We start from the raw sequence: 17,169 nt of genomic DNA, 5'->3' as shown, positions 1-17,169 counted from the left end.
ATCACATTTGTACGTTTCTATTGATTAACAATCGTTTTATTATTTTGTGAAAGAGATTCAGTGTTGTTCTCTAAGAGCTCACTTCACTTCTAACTCGTGAAATGTTAAATAATCTATTTTCGGTCTCACGTTAAATTGATTCGTATAAGCTTTAAATCTTATCATTATTTTTATATTATTATGTCGCATATCACCTTCTGATATTTTATGATTGTGTTCCGCCGTGCTTTTTTGAAAGAAATGATAATCTTCACTTGTGAAATGTTGAATATCGATTATCGTTGATACGCCATTTTCACCTTTACACATCATAATTATTATTGTCAATATCGCATGACATTCTGACATTTTACAATCCTTTTCTACTTTTATAAAAGGGATTTTATGTAACTTATTAACAACCAGTTACTATGCATCCATTTACTGATCGTTTTAAATTATATAATATTTATAAATTTTAATCATATAATTGCTGCTGAAACACCCGGTCCTTGGAGTAGTAGTGCAAAAAGCTTCATTAAATGTATATCACCTTGTCTTATTGCCTCCACTGGTTTGGTTCAAGAAACAAAATTGCGATTCAACGGAGAAATACTGCTAGCATTCTTGCCACCAGCCCACAGTTACTATTTTTATTTAAGGACTTAATGATAATAATAAAAAAAAAAAATTACGTATTCAACTTTTCATATTGTCTAGAAATAGAATTATATCAAAATAAATAAAAAGACTGACCATCAAGTGCTATTGTCTTTGGGTAATAGTGACCACTTCCTGTCAGGTGCCAATGTCTATGTCTAATCACCATAAGATGGCTAATTTGCCAGTGATGAAATGTTTTTAGTTTAAGAGGTTGGGCAGATCGATCTTCTCTTTTCCGATATTATACCTTTGTTGTTAGGTAGATCTAATATTTTTTTTTGCTTGTTTTCTCTGCTCTGATAGATGGCATGCCATTTAATTCATCATCATCCGCCTGCCCTTATCCCAGTTTTACTTGGGGTCGGCGCAGCATGTCTTCTTCTTCAATACTTCTCTGTCGGACGTCATCTCACTAGTAACATTCTTTCTAACCATATCGTCTTTCACACAATCTATCCATCGTTTCTTGGGTCGTCCCCTACCTCTATATCCATCCACATCCATTTTCAAAACCTTTCTCACAACATGGTCCTCATTCCTCCGCATAACATGCCCATACCAAGACAGTTATTATGTTATTATATTGCATGCCATTTAGGTATTGTTTTTTTTTTATGTTTATAATTCGTCTTGAGTACCCTAACGTAGGAAAACGTCTTGAAGGAACCTGCGTGTGTTGGGTTAAATTCTATGAATTTTATAATTATCTGCATTGAGCAGCATGGTAGAATAAACTTTGAACCATCTCAGAGGAAAAGGAGGCCGTAGTCTATTTACGTTAGTGGATTAAAACCTTTTTACTTTTATCATTTGATTTGTTTATTCCTTTTTTGTTTTGGTGCTATTGGTGATATTTAGGTTCACTTTAAAAGTATTAAACAGTATAATTTATGTTTAAGTACATGTTTTAAAACGGAACTTATGAGGCAGGTTAAATTTATCATATTTACCATTTCACTTAAGTGTGTGATTGGGTGGTGGGGGGTAAGGTATTACTTTATGTCCTTTTTTCTACTGACTACGTGTAAACAACATTTAATAATAATCTATAATTAATTAAACGAGACAAATAAACAAAATAAATAAGCAATATTTCGTTCAAAAATATAATATTAGTGAGGATAACGAAAAGTGCTATAGAAATATGCGTTGAATGGTATTTGATGCAGTGATACAGTTTATTGATTCATTCAGTCTGTGACCTACTTTGGAGGACTTGTGCTTTACGAGATCTTTATACGAATTAACATCATAATACCGCAGCCAGATGAAGAGAGTTATCGAGACAGAACATGTTCTCTGAATATTAGGTTCATATAAATATGTGCTGTACAATAATTGATATACTCAATCATTATTACCTTGGTTAGATCATTATTTAACTCGGTTACGTTATGTTGATATGTAATATGTACGTAGGTATTATATAAGGTACTAGGTTAAGGGCTTCGCCCAACTTGAATTGGTGAATTAAAAAAAAAGTAGTCTATTTCCATCGCTGGTATTCAAATTTTTCATTGGCTTCATAGCTATTTTTTATCAAAATTCAATGGTTTAGCCAAAGCCTTAAAAATGGACAGATTCTTTAAATTTATTAACCGTTAAAGTAAATAAATCTTCTTAATAACAAGTAGCCTATTTGTCCATAAATAAAAAAAACAATAGTCTACTTTGGTTGAGTTGATATAATTAATGTAACAACAGGCAGAAGAGCGATAATATCTTAGCTCCCAATGTTGATGGCGAATTGGCAATCTGAGGAATAGTTAATATTTGTTACAACGCCAATGTCTATGGCCTTTGGTGACCACTTACCACTGACCGATTGCTGGTCTGCCTATCTTGAAATAAAATAAATAATGTATGATGACCAATTTTCTGTATCTACAAACTGATTTACAGTGACTACAAATACAGTCATAATATTCAGAGCCACTTCCACTCAGATTGTTAAGCGCCTTCGAAAAATAAGAGGTTATATTTTCGCTAAAATGCAAAGTTATCTGATAAAAAGTGTGGAATAATCATTCCTTAATTTTCATACTGAGTTTCTAGCCGGATCTTCTCGATATAACCTTAATTCAGAACCGGTAACATTACATATAATTTAATCTTATAAAATTAATACTCAAAATTCTCGCAAGGACTGAACTACTTGGTTCAAGTATGTTTGATATTATTTTTATATCATGACCGTTGGTAAAAAAATATATTGTAATACATTGACTAGACCATCTGAATCATCTTAAATACCTTTTATATTTACTTAATACGTATAATTTATATCACGTAACATCTATATTTAATGTCCTTTTGTATTATTGCATTTTCAACACATTATTGTACCTTGGGTGTAATAATCGAAATGAGATCTTATGTTAGGTTGTTCTGATGCAATACGTTCGACTGACACGTGCACCTCCAATTTTTTTTATAAACAAACCTACTATATTATATATTTGACAGCGCACAGTGCGCCATCTTGTTTATTCATACTGGTTGGAAAAGAGTGTCAATGGGAGTTGAACGGCGTTCTAGTGAAGCGTTGCGACGTTGGTAGCGCGGCAGCCATCTTGGATCGACAGTTACATTCAAGATTTCCCGCGCACCACGTATGCGACGCATCGCTAATTTCCAACATTATCTTTATTCTTTTGTAATAAATTCAGTGGTTTATGTTATGACGACCTCCGTGGTCGAGTAGTGTGTACACCGGTTTTCATGGGTACACCACTCCGAGGTCCCGGGTTCGATTCCCGGCCGAGTCGATGTAGAAAAAGTTCATTAGTTTTCTATGTTGTCTTGGGTCTGGGTGTTTGTGGTACCGTCGTTACTTCTGATTTTCCATAACACAAGAGCTTTAGCTACTTACATTGGGATCAGAATAATGTATGTGATGTTGTCCAATATTTATTTATTTATTATTTATGTGTGTTTGTGTATATGATTTATTGACGAATCGATATTGATGACTATTGTGAATATATCTGTGTAATCGATTTGTTTAATTAAAAACTTACTGAATTTGTGGATCGTTTGAATATACGCCCACTTATCTTAAATAATCCTGATATTGAAAATAATCAAATTATTAATTGATTTATGAAATTTAACTTAAGAAATTTCATACACAAAAGATGTAAAGCAAAAAATACACACGATACATTTTATTGTTAAACTTTCAGCTAGTCTAAGCCACGCTTTATGTACATTAAGGATACAGCCTGAAGGCTACGGAGTGTATAAACATAAAAGGATACGCGTAATGTGAAAATTGGTTTCTATGTACGTTACTTTATACATAACAAACATTTTCGTAACAACTACTCGTATTATGTCATGATAAATTACTTATCCATTAGCTATTGACTGTCTATTTAGTTTAGTGGCTATTGTATTAGGTAGCAGATCCCGAGATCTTAGGTTGGAATCCTGTTCGGACCGTATTGGATCAGTGAATAGTTCTGTCAAATAATTTTCAGTAGAAGCTCCTTGTGTGGAATTTGGCAGTAAATACGCTTGGAAAGCACGTAATTTTATTAATCCGGTGCCAGAACTCTTTCACAATCACGATCATGCTGGAATTGCCAGCCGATCGTATGAAATGAGTGAGGGAATAGAAATTCTACAAGTTATAATGTACCAAATGGTTTAATATGTAATGCGTCTAGTCTTGATGATAGGTCTCGTAGCTGATTTCAGCTCATGTTGTTCGTCTGTCACGTGCACCTCCAATCTGTCAGTGACACTTTTTTTTTTATAAACAAATCTACTATACCCTGTTCTAGTCAGCTTGATCTTTTTGACAGACCGGCTAGTGATAAGAAACAAAAAAAATATAACACATATAACAGTCGATGGAACGATGGAATGCGTAATTCAAATTAGAATTCAATTTTTCCTGACTGATTTCAGTCAGGAATACATTGTCATAATAGTTGTTACTATTCATTAGGGTGTCCCTTATATGACCAAAAAATATCTTTTTTTATTTCGAAATGCATACCCTCTATTTTTTTTATAAATGCTAAAACATACTCAAATATGAAATTTCATCTTTATAACATGATCGTAACCCGTGCCGACCAAGCTACAAAGTTTATTAAAAGTCATTTATTTACCTGATTTCCATTTCCACCTCTTTTTGATTTCTTTTTCAGGTCAGAAATGTCTCTGTTAAAATTCTTGCATTTTCCCAAAATCACTTCCTAATCACAAGATTTGCACTTTACTGACAGTCAGCTTAACTTCGAGAATATTGGACAAGTTTCACCTAAACTATTGACTGTGTGTATTTACCTGATTTCCATTTCCACCTCTTTTTGATTTCTTTTTCAGGTCAGAAATGTCTCTGTTAAAATTCTTGCATTTTCCCAAAATCACTTCCTAATCACAAGATTTGCACTTTACTGACAGTCAGCTTAACTTCGAGAATATTGGACAAGTTTCACCTAAACTATTGACTGTGTGAACCTTTCGATTAGATGGTAATTTTGCACCTTTTATTTGATGGCTGACAATCCGATAAAGAAAATATTGTGTTTATCATTTCGTATTTCTATCGAAATATTTATAATATATTTTGCAATAAACAATAACGCACTAAAAATCTTAAATTATTTATTTTAAATTTTAATTTTTTTTCTAGGCAATATTGGGTTGTTACTAAAGTTTTAAGAAGGTATGCGTAAAAATATATCGAAGTTGAAATTTACTACTATGCATGCTAAAAATAGCCGAGATGGTCCAGTGGTTAGAACGCGTACATTTTAACCGATGATTACGGGTTTAAGCCAAGATGGTGCTTACCACTGAATTTTCATGTGCTTAATTTGTATTATAATTCATCTCGTGCTCGGCGGTGAAGGAAAACATCGTGAAGAAACCTGCATGTGCCTAATTTCAACGAAATTCTGCCACATGTGAATCAACCAATCCACATTGGAACAGCGTGGTGGAATATGCTCCTAACTTCAAAAAGAGAGAGGAGGCCTTAGCCCAGCTGTGGGAAATTTACAGGCTGTTACTATCTGCTACGCAAAATATGTTATAAGAACTTTTAATAAAACAAACGGGTGAGGTGTGTTCTTTTTAATATCAACTGTCAACGATTTCAGCTCTCTTGAGTTGAGATACTTAATAATAAAACAGCCTATATAACATAACGTGTGTTACGAATTAAATACTTATTAAGCAAATAACTAAGCTTATATTAATAAGTATCATAAAATTGAATGCATTCTTAAAACTAAGCCTGTATTGATTGTTTTATTTATCACCGAACACGACCAAGTTTTGTTATTACTCTAAAGATCTGATCTCAGAATATTTACAACTGTCAAAGAGCCTCTCAAACTAAGGATTAAGGATACAAAGTGAATTTATCGGTAACATCAAAATACCAATCCAGCTTAATTTAATTTGATCCGGGTGGTAATATATATATATATATATCAAAGGCGTCAACTCGTTATCAGACATGATGATATTCGAAAATGTTTTCTATGTTTTCGATATTCACATCAACTATGACCTTTTTCGGTTGCCACGTGTTCCTCTATGCCATGCTGACGTTGCCAGCATGTACGATAAATAATAAATAAATCCTAATTAAACTTTTTGATGCTTCGACACATATATATGACGGGCCACTGTGTTTTGAGAGTGTCAAGAAACGAAAAAAAGTAATAATGACATTTTTGACAGGAACATTAGGAATACTGCGGTTGGACGTTTCTTCACTCTGACGCAACTTCAGGCTCTTTTGTGTAATGCATTTGCATTTCGTGTAAGCAAGACGTGCCTGGTGGAGCGTCGTTACTTTATTATAATATCGAAAGTGCTGATTGTATTACTATTATATTGTAAAACCTTCAAACACGTGGTTTTAATTCTCCTCGCCCGCCTACTCACGATCGCTCGGCAGCCACAGATGGATACAGAAAATATTGATAATGGCAATGTGTCGTTATATATATTTATTTATTATGATACGAATTATACATATATAAAGTTGTTTACACCTTTAAAGACGTATCACTTTGTATGTTACCCAACAGATATTAATTTTAAGTGCTTAGTGATAAATTGATGGTGTAACTTTTCCAATAAATAAAAATAAATAAATAAATATAGTATCATAATGTTCATATGATTTAATTACGACGACGCTTTTGACCTAGACTATGATCGCGAGTTCGTACGATAAGAGGAAAAGCAACATCTTACGAGAAATGTTGAACCGTCATATTACATGAACAAATAAAACATTGAGATACAAATGTTGATTCTACCGATAAGAACCGGCGAGAGTTTCAGTAAATACTCTTTTTTATTATAATATATCTATACTAATATTATAAATCTACTACTTTACTAATATTATAAATATCTAAGTAAGTCTGTCTGTTACATTTTCAAGCTTAAACTGCTGAATTTTATATGAGAGTTGATATGGAGATGATTTGTGTCCCGGGCAAGAACATAGGCTACTGATTTTAATTCACCCCTTGGCTGGTCAAAATGAGGGTAGAGTTCTATAAATTTCTCATGGTAAAGCCACGGGTTCGGTTAGTCTCCAAAATATTTTATAGATTAAAAAAAATATATGTTTTTTTTATGGATGAGTAAAATATCACTTGTCAGATGTCAAATATGGGTAAGTATTATTGTATTTATGTTATGAAGTGTATGGAGAATGATATCAGTTTTTTAATTCGTTTTCTCTTGAAGCACACGAGAAATCCATCCAATAGTTAAACATATAAAAAGCTATTACCTAATAATTATGAATAAAAAATATCATTATAGTAAAAATATTTATATTTACCTTTCTTACAGATTGTAATTTCAGTAGTTCGGGATGGCAAAATAAAATTATGTTTTTTACAATGATGCTCCAATCTCTCTATATGTCTTTACAATCCCTCACAATCCTCCAATTGTTTTCCTTATGACAGCTCAATCATTTTTAAAATAAGAAATAGTGTTACATGCCAGTATTAAATGTTATCCCATAAAATAATATTAACTAAAGGTGTACAAATTATTGATCAATTAATTACAATAATAATTGTATATATTTATAATATCCTATGACGTAGCTCCGTATGGAGGCTAGGGCTAGTCTCGTAACATTAGTTTAAAATTCAAATTGTGTCACAGTGACGTAAAAGGGAAACAAAACGTATATTAGTTCAATGATTAACACGTTTGCGCAAATGTGTCACAGAGACGAGACTAAAAATATTTCTCCTTGTCTTTGAGAGTTTAATAGTGAAATTATTTGATTCGGTAATAGCCATCATTATAATGGTATTAACAAGATTAGAAAATTATTATAACAATAAATAATCAACTTTACAGAGTGACGTTAGAAACTAGAAGAAAACAAAAATCAATCAAATACTCACTTGAGAAAATGTATGCCTTCAGGTAAAAATATTTTTCTCTGAGAATATTTTTTACAGTATCGAAGAAAGTCATTTATTAAGAATAAAATAAATCGATGCTTTCAACAATCATTTGTTCAACTTAATGAGTTGTGGTCAATTGACCGTAACTTAGTGCGCAAAATCTTAGTACTGGACAGCGCGTTTAGTTGACTTATATGTCAATGAAAACTTTCAATACACAAACGTTACTTAATATTCTTTCCAAAAATACCAAGAGTCACGTTCACGTTTACATAATTTACGCCTAGTATAAACGTCCCGTACGATTCCATCAATTCTCTTAGAAACTTCACTGAGATTTATAACATCTTTCATAGGTAATTTCTTTAGAATGTCAATAATTACATTTTCTGGAAGACAACATATGTTAATGCAAGCATCATTGTGATGGTTACGAATTGTATTTGTAACTAGTGTTACAATATGATCGTTGACAAGAAATATTAGCTCGTTAAATTCTGTTAAAGTAGGTGCTCCGAATTTTGCTTCTATTATATATTTGTCTATTGATAGACCAAGTGAAAATACATCGCAATTTACATCTGTTATAAAAGCATTGACTAATAATACATTTGCTATTGGACTTGTTATTATTTTAAATGGTGTTTCATCAAAATTATTAAAAATAAACTTAGCTTCGTAAATATCTTCAACTTTGAAGGATATCACATAATCTACTACGTTCGAGATCTCTTGTTCTTCTTTGAGGATTCGAAAGTTATTTTCCTTCATTAAAATAAGCAATAGAGCAAAGAACAGTTCTCGCTTCAAGCGGTCCGGTTTGATTAACGTTTCCATCAAAGTGTTCACAGTCTGTTGGAATTGAGGCGGTATTCTTTCAACTAAATCCCATAGTGTGTGCATCTGATCCATTATATCTCAGAATCGATATCCAATTTTTGTTAATTCAAATCTAGTCTGTTAACCTTTAGTAGCAATTTTAAATGTCATTTCAGACTATCTATTTCAATATATTACAAAAAGATTATTAAATAAGATTGTGAATAAATATTTGTAATGGTACCATTATTATTAAATTTATGTCATTATTAAAAAATCTTTCATATATTGTAAGATTTTAATAAACATAAAATTTGCCTAATAACATTTTGGTAATAGGCTGTCTATTAACGTAATTAATATCATTACTGCAATCAGATTATGTAAACTAAAATTGAAATAGCTACTGTTTAATCAGCATATCTTATCACAAATATAACCGTAAATGTGAAATCACATATAAAATTTATCTAGAAATAAATGTAGATATCATAAAATTATGATATGATACTTAAATTATATAACTTCCTAATTTTATGACAAATATCATGCAAGGAGATCAACTAAAGGTACTCGACATCTTAAATCCCCTGGTTAGCGGCACATTGACGATTTAAGAAGTGTTTTATATTTCTTAAGATTTGTCTATGATCAAACATGTAAAAACAAAACTGTTTTTTTATATATATAAGTATTCTGTTTTGTGTCATGTTTTTGTTTTTTCCTTATTAAGTAATGCGACTTGATTACGTATTACAAAAAACGATTTTATTTCCGAATGGAGGAAATAATTAATAAAACTTATAGAAGTATAAATTTAAAACACCGCTTGATAATGTTGACATATTTTTTATCAGAGGTTTATTTCATCTTATAGAACGCTGCGCTTAAATCGGACATTGAATAGTCTACTTACGATACCAAAAATTAACTACTGAGTTTCTTGCCGGTTCTTCTCGGTAGAACATTCCGAACCGGTGGTAGCTTCACTTAATATAGGTTGTTAAATGACGATTCAAAAGTGCTATCTAGGCTATTTTAATAAAGTATATTTTGATTTGATTTGATCTGAGATTACATTAAAATATATATAAACAAAATAAAATAATAATGTAATTGAGAATCAATTAAAGATTTTAATTAGATTTGGCCAAATCCAAAACATTTCGATTGACCGATAAATTATTGCAAATAGTGAAGCTTACGAGTACCTACTGTTCTATCTGCATACTAATTGAACTAGATCAAAAAATTTATAGGTTTTATGTGCATTATTATATTGTAGCAGTTCCATTTCAATTTTAACTTTGTTTTTAACTATGTTTGTCATTGTACAGCGTATATGGAACTTTTTCACTTTTCATCTCCAGGAAACCATACAGTTCGAATAAATTTCATATTCCATGTTTGTTTTCGACCGTGCCTGACGTCACCCAGCTACACCAATAAACACAACGCTTTGATAAATCGATAAAAAAAGTATGAAATGGGCGTTGTAACTAGAGATATTATGAAAATACGATTGTTGCAATTTTGTTAATAAATTATAAAAACCCAAAATCAGAGTCAAAAAATCATTTATACTACTAGTACTCAATTTTTTTTTTCAAATTGTATGGAACCAAAATTATGATATCTTGTGTATTTTAAAATAAATTCTAATACTACAAAGCCGAAGAGCTTTTTTGTTTGTCTGGTTGAACGCGCTATTTTTAGGAACTACTGGTCAGATTTGAAAAATTGTTTCAGTGTTGGATAGCCCATTTATCGAGGAAGGCTTTAGGCTATAGCATCACACTGTGATCAATTGCAGCGGAGTATCGATGATAAATGTTACAAAAACAGAGCAAAATCCGGGCACGTACTTTAAATTTTCGCAAAAATCATGACAGAATTGTTACCCCTTAAAAGTTCTAAAAAAGTCTGTTACAGCATATATCTATATTTTAAAGTTGGCTCACTATAAATATGATATCGTAAATAAATTTGTTCCAAGATAATATATTATTTCCGAAGGTGTTTTATTAAGACAATCCTCATCTAAATAAATACAATATTTATAAACTTGCCCTTTACGTCATTTGATATCAATAAATATCTTAGAAGAATTAATTGACGAGAGTTGTTATCTACCCAAACGTGGAACTGGCTTTTGGTTAATTTATGAATTCTGACAACATCTATCTATATTTTTCTGATACTGATTATCTATATTTTTTCCAGGTAATGATGGCCTCAACACCACTATGAAGACAACAATGCAAGAATATGATACAGCACTCAAGGCATGCGGTTTTGGATTATTTCATATAAGACTTTTATGCACTTCCTTTGTCGGTATGGCATCTGGTATTGTGATAACGAATACAGCACCCTATATATTACCGATAGCTGAATGTGATCTCAACATGAATCTTATACAGAAAGGAGTATTGAACGCCATGCCTTATTCTGGTGAGTTCGGGGGGCTGTTGATTTTTGTCTTTGTTTCGTTCTTTTCGAAGTAGCGTTCCTGTATTTAAGGCTCTTTTACAATTTCTGTATAAATTTTAATTTATTTTTATGAATGTTTTAATTGGGGTCGTATAAATTATAAATGTTTTAATTGTTTTTAGGTATGATATTAATATCAGTGATCGCTGGATTTCTGACCGACACATTTGGAAGGAAAATATTCCTGATACTTGGATATGGCGGTCTATTTCTTTGCACATTTATAAGTGCATTGAGTCAAAGTTATTTGGTTTTAGTCAGCGCTAAATTTTTCGAAGGAGTATTGTGAGTATATTTTATCAATCGCCGATGGAAAAATAACAGATAAAATATATTCAAATGAAGAAAATATTTAACTCCCTTAGTATAAATGAAATAACCAAAAAAAATTCTTATGTATCCAGTTATGCAATCGAATCACATTAAATGATTGACAATCTTTCCTAATATCATAGGCGAAAGTTTTAAATGTATGGATATTTAGTACTCTTTCACGCAAAAACTACTGAATGGATTTTAATGAAACTTTACGATAATATAGATTACACGTCAGAAAACACATAGGTTATAATTTATATATATATTGTGTCAATAATACCTGATATCCAATCCCTAAAACGTATTATATATATTGAATATTTTGATAGAAAAAGTTATGTTGCATAAAAACGAGAAGCGAAGACAAAACAACAAACACCTAATATCCATCTTTGCAAAGCTAATTCATCTTTCTTGAACAATATTTTCATTCCTATAGTAAAATACCTTCGTGTAAAAAAAATATAATGAATGAGGCGTCATAAGTCTGTATGATAGCATGGATGAAAAAAAAAAAAAAACAATTATCAACAATTATCGTGCAACATAAATAATATTTGAATCATTTATTGAATAGTCGGCTGCTATATATTGTGATTTTGATAATAATATAACTGCGTCGTAGCGTTTGTTAGTTGACCGATACATAATAAACCATTATTGAATTTTCGAGTAGTTGCATGACAATCTGTTACGTGTATCCACCAATAAATTGGAGTAGCATGATGGAGTAAGCTCCAAGCCTTTTCCTTGAAAGGAGATCTTAGCGCATCAGTGCGACATTACAATACTGTCTTACTGTACTAGACCTAATAGCGCAAATTCAAAAATTCAACAACAATATCATCAAATCAATGAAGCATCTTATTTTCCCGTACAAAGTGAAATGTTGAAACTAATACTTATTTATTTTTTTAATTATAATTTGTCCTCCGCATTTGCATATAATAAAATTATTTATGCAATCTTAACTATAAAACATTTAGAATTATTATATAAATCAAATACACTTAAACCTGCAAGATGTAAAACCAACGACTGTAAGGAATGAGTTCTTGACTTGACTTGATTAGTTAAGACGAACTTCCTATGCACAAACTAAAATGAGCTACAGCGGATAGGTTTATATTATAATATCATGCAGCAATTTATTTTGATGAAATATTTAAAGCAATATATAGAAAAATAAAAGAATCCTACCATACGGATTAATTCGTACATATTTCGTGATTCAATTGTTCCAAAAATTAAATTTGAATGCATATTTAACTGGCATACATTAAAAACACTGTTTCAAAAATTGTCATAAATTAAATAAATATAAATTTATTTCAAGTATAGATTCAGTATTTATTTACGGTTATATATATATATGTATGTATATATTTCATTATTCCAAAAGTTCTTTCAAATTCAAATTTGGGGATGTATCAGATTAAAATACTAGGCAGTCCACCTGGTTGTCTATAAGCATCATTGTTTAACGAAAATGCTATTTAAACCAAAGTTTCGTTGTGGACCATATCAATTATAATACTCAAGACTAAGGTAGACTATAAATAAACATAACGATGGGGAAACATTGGTCGTTGCATGCACAGTAATCCAGCCGCAGTTGCCACCGTACGTACACGCGGTTAGTCTGTAGTACGTTTTCCCACAGCTCGACAAATCCACGTACCCTTTAACTAACCTCGATCTCTTGTAACACTATTAAGGTACAACCGCCAGATTATTTTAACTATATACCTTTTGGGTCCCTAAATACCTAATCTATTTTAGCAGGTAATTGAACTTGTTATCTCTGATTGTAAGTGGTTAAATTTTTTTGGGGGTTTAGCTCTCATTGAGGTTGTTTCAGAGAATAATAATAATAATTTAACGAGCTGATTCCAAAACGTGACTATGAACGAAAATATGACTAACATATGAACTTTATATTTATTTTATTCTTATAATGACGTAAATATTCTGCATTAACTAATTAGTATACCGGGAGGAACAAACGTATAGTATTGGATCAAAATGTATTCCTTGGCTTCTAAAAATATTGGATTCATAATTTAAAAAAAGATATTAAAATATAATTATATAATAATCATTGGACAAATTTCATATTTAGTTAAAATCACTTTAAACATACTGTTAAGACTTAAACGCAATGCTTTCTGTGAAAATAATATTTGCCTCAAGCGAGAACTGTTCAAGACGAAGCTACGTACTCGTTCGGTTTTCAAAGTAAGACTTGGTGCTTAAATGCTACCTTTGGCGTGATATTTTATTAGATAGTTCATTAGGCTGTCACCTCCTCACCTTGTCCAACATCAGTTCTAACATTAACAGCCTGTAAATTTCCCACTGCAGGCCTCCTCTCTCTTTGAGGAGTAGGTTTTGGAGCATATTCCACTCAGTCCAATGCCGGTTGATGGACACACATGTGGCAGAATTTCGTTGAAATTAGACACATGCAGGTTTTATGCAGTTTCCTCACGATGTTTTCCTTCAAAGTCGAGCACGAGATGTTTGGTGGTGCTTGCCTGGGTTCGAACCCACAATCATCGGTTAAGATGCACGCGTTCGTCCCAACTGACTAAGAGAATGACAATAAAGCTAGTTGCGTTGTGTTTTCTACGTTGTTCTCATAGCATCCAAGCAAAGTCTTGCAGTTGATTATCAACGGTTAGGGGAATATATTATGTGTATCTAAGCTAAGACAATCAAGACTATATTATAAATATTTCATTATTATTATCTATCACCATAATTTATTTGAGTTGACTCTTTGTCAGGATTAAATCGAATGTAAAACTACCACAGATAAGGAATATAAGTTCAATTACAAAAAGTTTATGTGTTGTGTAACTGCAAACTTGTACTCTGCTATGAATACTAACTGCACGCTTTTTATGACCCGTATGATACTGTATCGAGTAACGCGCAATATTCGGAATTTCCAGCTGCACTGTTCGTAAATACGCCGGCATTTCTTCCATTTCTTTCAGACTTCTTACACTGTTCTCCACTTTTGAATGCGATATGAATTATAAATAGTATCAGATGTAAAATTCAATGCAGGTTGAAATTTTATGTTCTATTTTCCGGAACATTTCCTTTATATAAATGCCAAATGAATATTACACAGTCACGTTCATCAATAATAGACTGTCCTGTGGCATTACATCAAAGGCTTTATATTTGTTTGTACTAACTAGTTACAATAAACTAGAATATTCATTGAAACTAGTTTGTTATAAACAAATTAGAATCTAATAGTAATTAAATCTATAATAATACGGATGGAAATTTTATTATTTGCCTAAATTGAATAATTACTTTGAAGTGGTCACCACCGTCCATATACAATGATACTGTAAGAAATAATAATCATACCTTGCATCACAAAAATGCGCCACCAATCTTGGCAGCTAAGAAAATCAGTCCGATTTAAAAAAAGAATAGATAGATTTCGATTTAAAAAAAGAATAGATAGCTTTATTATTTATAATTAGGTTATGGGTAAACAGAGAGTTTACAACTATTATGCCTTCAAAATTAAATTAAGCCTGTAATTTTGACCGTACCGTTCAATGTCCATCGTGTCTTCTGCATCGCACATAACATTGGCTAAATAATCTGTGTCCTCTTGGCACAAATAAAAGCCAAAACAAAAAAAAAATATTGCTAATAATTATCACTTTGTATTATAAAATAGAGACCATCCAATCCCTCCCAGTGCCTGTCTTTCTCATTCAACGCGATAAACTCAAACACAACTAAATGGATTTCCATTTGGTTTTATTATACAACACTAATATTATTTTTTGCTGAAAACGATGTATGATCCTCCAATAGTTTGAGTATATTAAGTTACATAATAAAAAATATTGTTTCCAGATTCGCCATATCTTTCACATCGTTATTGGCGTTAACATCAGAATTTTGTCACAATGGAATAAGAGATCGTATAATGTTATTGCAGTCGTCATTTGCTGCGATATCTCAAATTATTGTAGCTCTCATATCCTGGGCGATATTACCGAATAATTGGAGCAGTACTTTCTTCAATGGGACAATTGGTAAGTTATAACCATGAAATGGAGACTAGACTATAAGAGAAATACAAGAAAAACTGTTTTTATTTATAATATTGGTATATGGACGGGCCAATTGGTCACCTGATTAGGTGATCATCAATGCCCATAGACCTTGACACCGAATGAAATTTTAACCATTTCTTACATAACCAAAGAGCCAACAACCTTGGAAACTAAGATGTTATGTCCTTCGTGTCTGCAGTTACACTGGGTCACTCATATTTCAAACTGGAACAATGATACCAAGTATTGCTATTCAGCGGTAAATTATATGATGAGTGGGGATATCTTACCCCTACCACCAACTATATATTTGCGATCTTGGATTTAACCGATAACTCAATTTTAAAACCTGTCCTTGAAGACACAAAAATAATTTGTTTATTGACTAGATAATTTATATTACAGTGCTGAATACATGGAACTACTATCTCTTGATCGCGTCTCTATTCCCAATAACAGCGTGCATCATGTATATATTCTTGCCGGAAAGTCCAAAATACTGCATAACTCAGAAGCGATACGATGAAGCGAGAGAAGCACTACTTCATATATATAAACAAAATACAAGAAAGCCAGTCGATACATATCCGGTAAGTATGCTAATTAATTCTGTGACTGGACATAGTAAATGTTTTTTTTACTATTAGCTGATTTCTGTTTTGTCTGGTTTTAGGCTTTAAAAGTATTGTAACATAGGTTTTATTGTCTTATACATTTTTTGCTAAATCAATTATTAATTAATTTAAATATATTTTTAAATTTAATTTCATAGATAATTATTTAGTTTAGTTAGTCTTTTGTATAACCTCATCTAGGTAGCTACCATCTACTTTTCATATCTTCAACCGCCAAAGAACAACATTTGTTATTAGTTTGAAGGACGATTGAGCCAGTGTAACTACATGAATAAGGGACATAACTTAGTTCCCAAGGTTGGCGGCGTATTAGAGGAATGATTATTATATGAATCAGTGGTGACCATATACCACCAGGTAGACCATTTGATGGTTCATCAAATATATATATTAAAAATAACTAATTTAACATAATACATAAAAGGAAATTCGCTTATCGCAAACCCAATTCAAATATATCTCGAAAATGTTACACCAAAGTCCAGTAATACATTCCTCGAGCGATAAATTATTTCGTTCTAATATTTTCATGGGAACGAACGAGCCAAATGGGTCGAGAAAATTCGTTTTAGTTGCACTCACAATTATGCAATCAAAGGTGCCATTGGACGGCAGCCAACGAAACGGCACTAGTGTTAGGAACCACAAGATTGACGACGAAAGGCGTCGAGATAAACATGTATATTTGAATCACATATAAAGCTACCAAATATTCTACTTTTTAAGTTTCTTTTGAAATGATATTAAATT

At 31.7% G+C, this 17,169-nt stretch overlaps 2 protein-coding genes across 3 annotated transcripts in view; one reads left to right on the top strand and one right to left on the bottom strand.

Annotated features, from left to right (window-relative positions):
- The window catches only part of LOC113400155 (hemicentin-2-like), a 319,029-nt gene that overhangs the window by 206,348 nt on the left and 95,512 nt on the right, over window positions 1–17,169 (bottom strand). The window lies entirely within an intron of this gene.
- LOC113400154 (putative transporter SVOPL) overlaps window positions 1–17,169 on the top strand; it is a 33,842-nt gene that overhangs the window by 2,167 nt on the left and 14,506 nt on the right. Inside the window, exons 2-5 of the mRNA XM_026639620.2 lie at window positions 11,100–11,330; window positions 11,492–11,654; window positions 15,582–15,763; window positions 16,190–16,374. Of these exons, the coding sequence (XP_026495405.2) occupies window positions 11,100–11,330; window positions 11,492–11,654; window positions 15,582–15,763; window positions 16,190–16,374 (761 nt within the window). The remainder of the gene's footprint in view (window positions 1–11,099; window positions 11,331–11,491; window positions 11,655–15,581; window positions 15,764–16,189; window positions 16,375–17,169) is intronic.

This window comes from Vanessa tameamea, chromosome 18, assembly GCF_037043105.1.
Source record: "Vanessa tameamea isolate UH-Manoa-2023 chromosome 18, ilVanTame1 primary haplotype, whole genome shotgun sequence".
Classification (NCBI taxonomy): Eukaryota; Metazoa; Arthropoda; class Insecta; order Lepidoptera; family Nymphalidae; genus Vanessa; species Vanessa tameamea.
The sequence above is the reverse complement of the archived record's forward strand: the minus strand, read 5'-3'. Positions and strand labels throughout refer to the sequence as shown.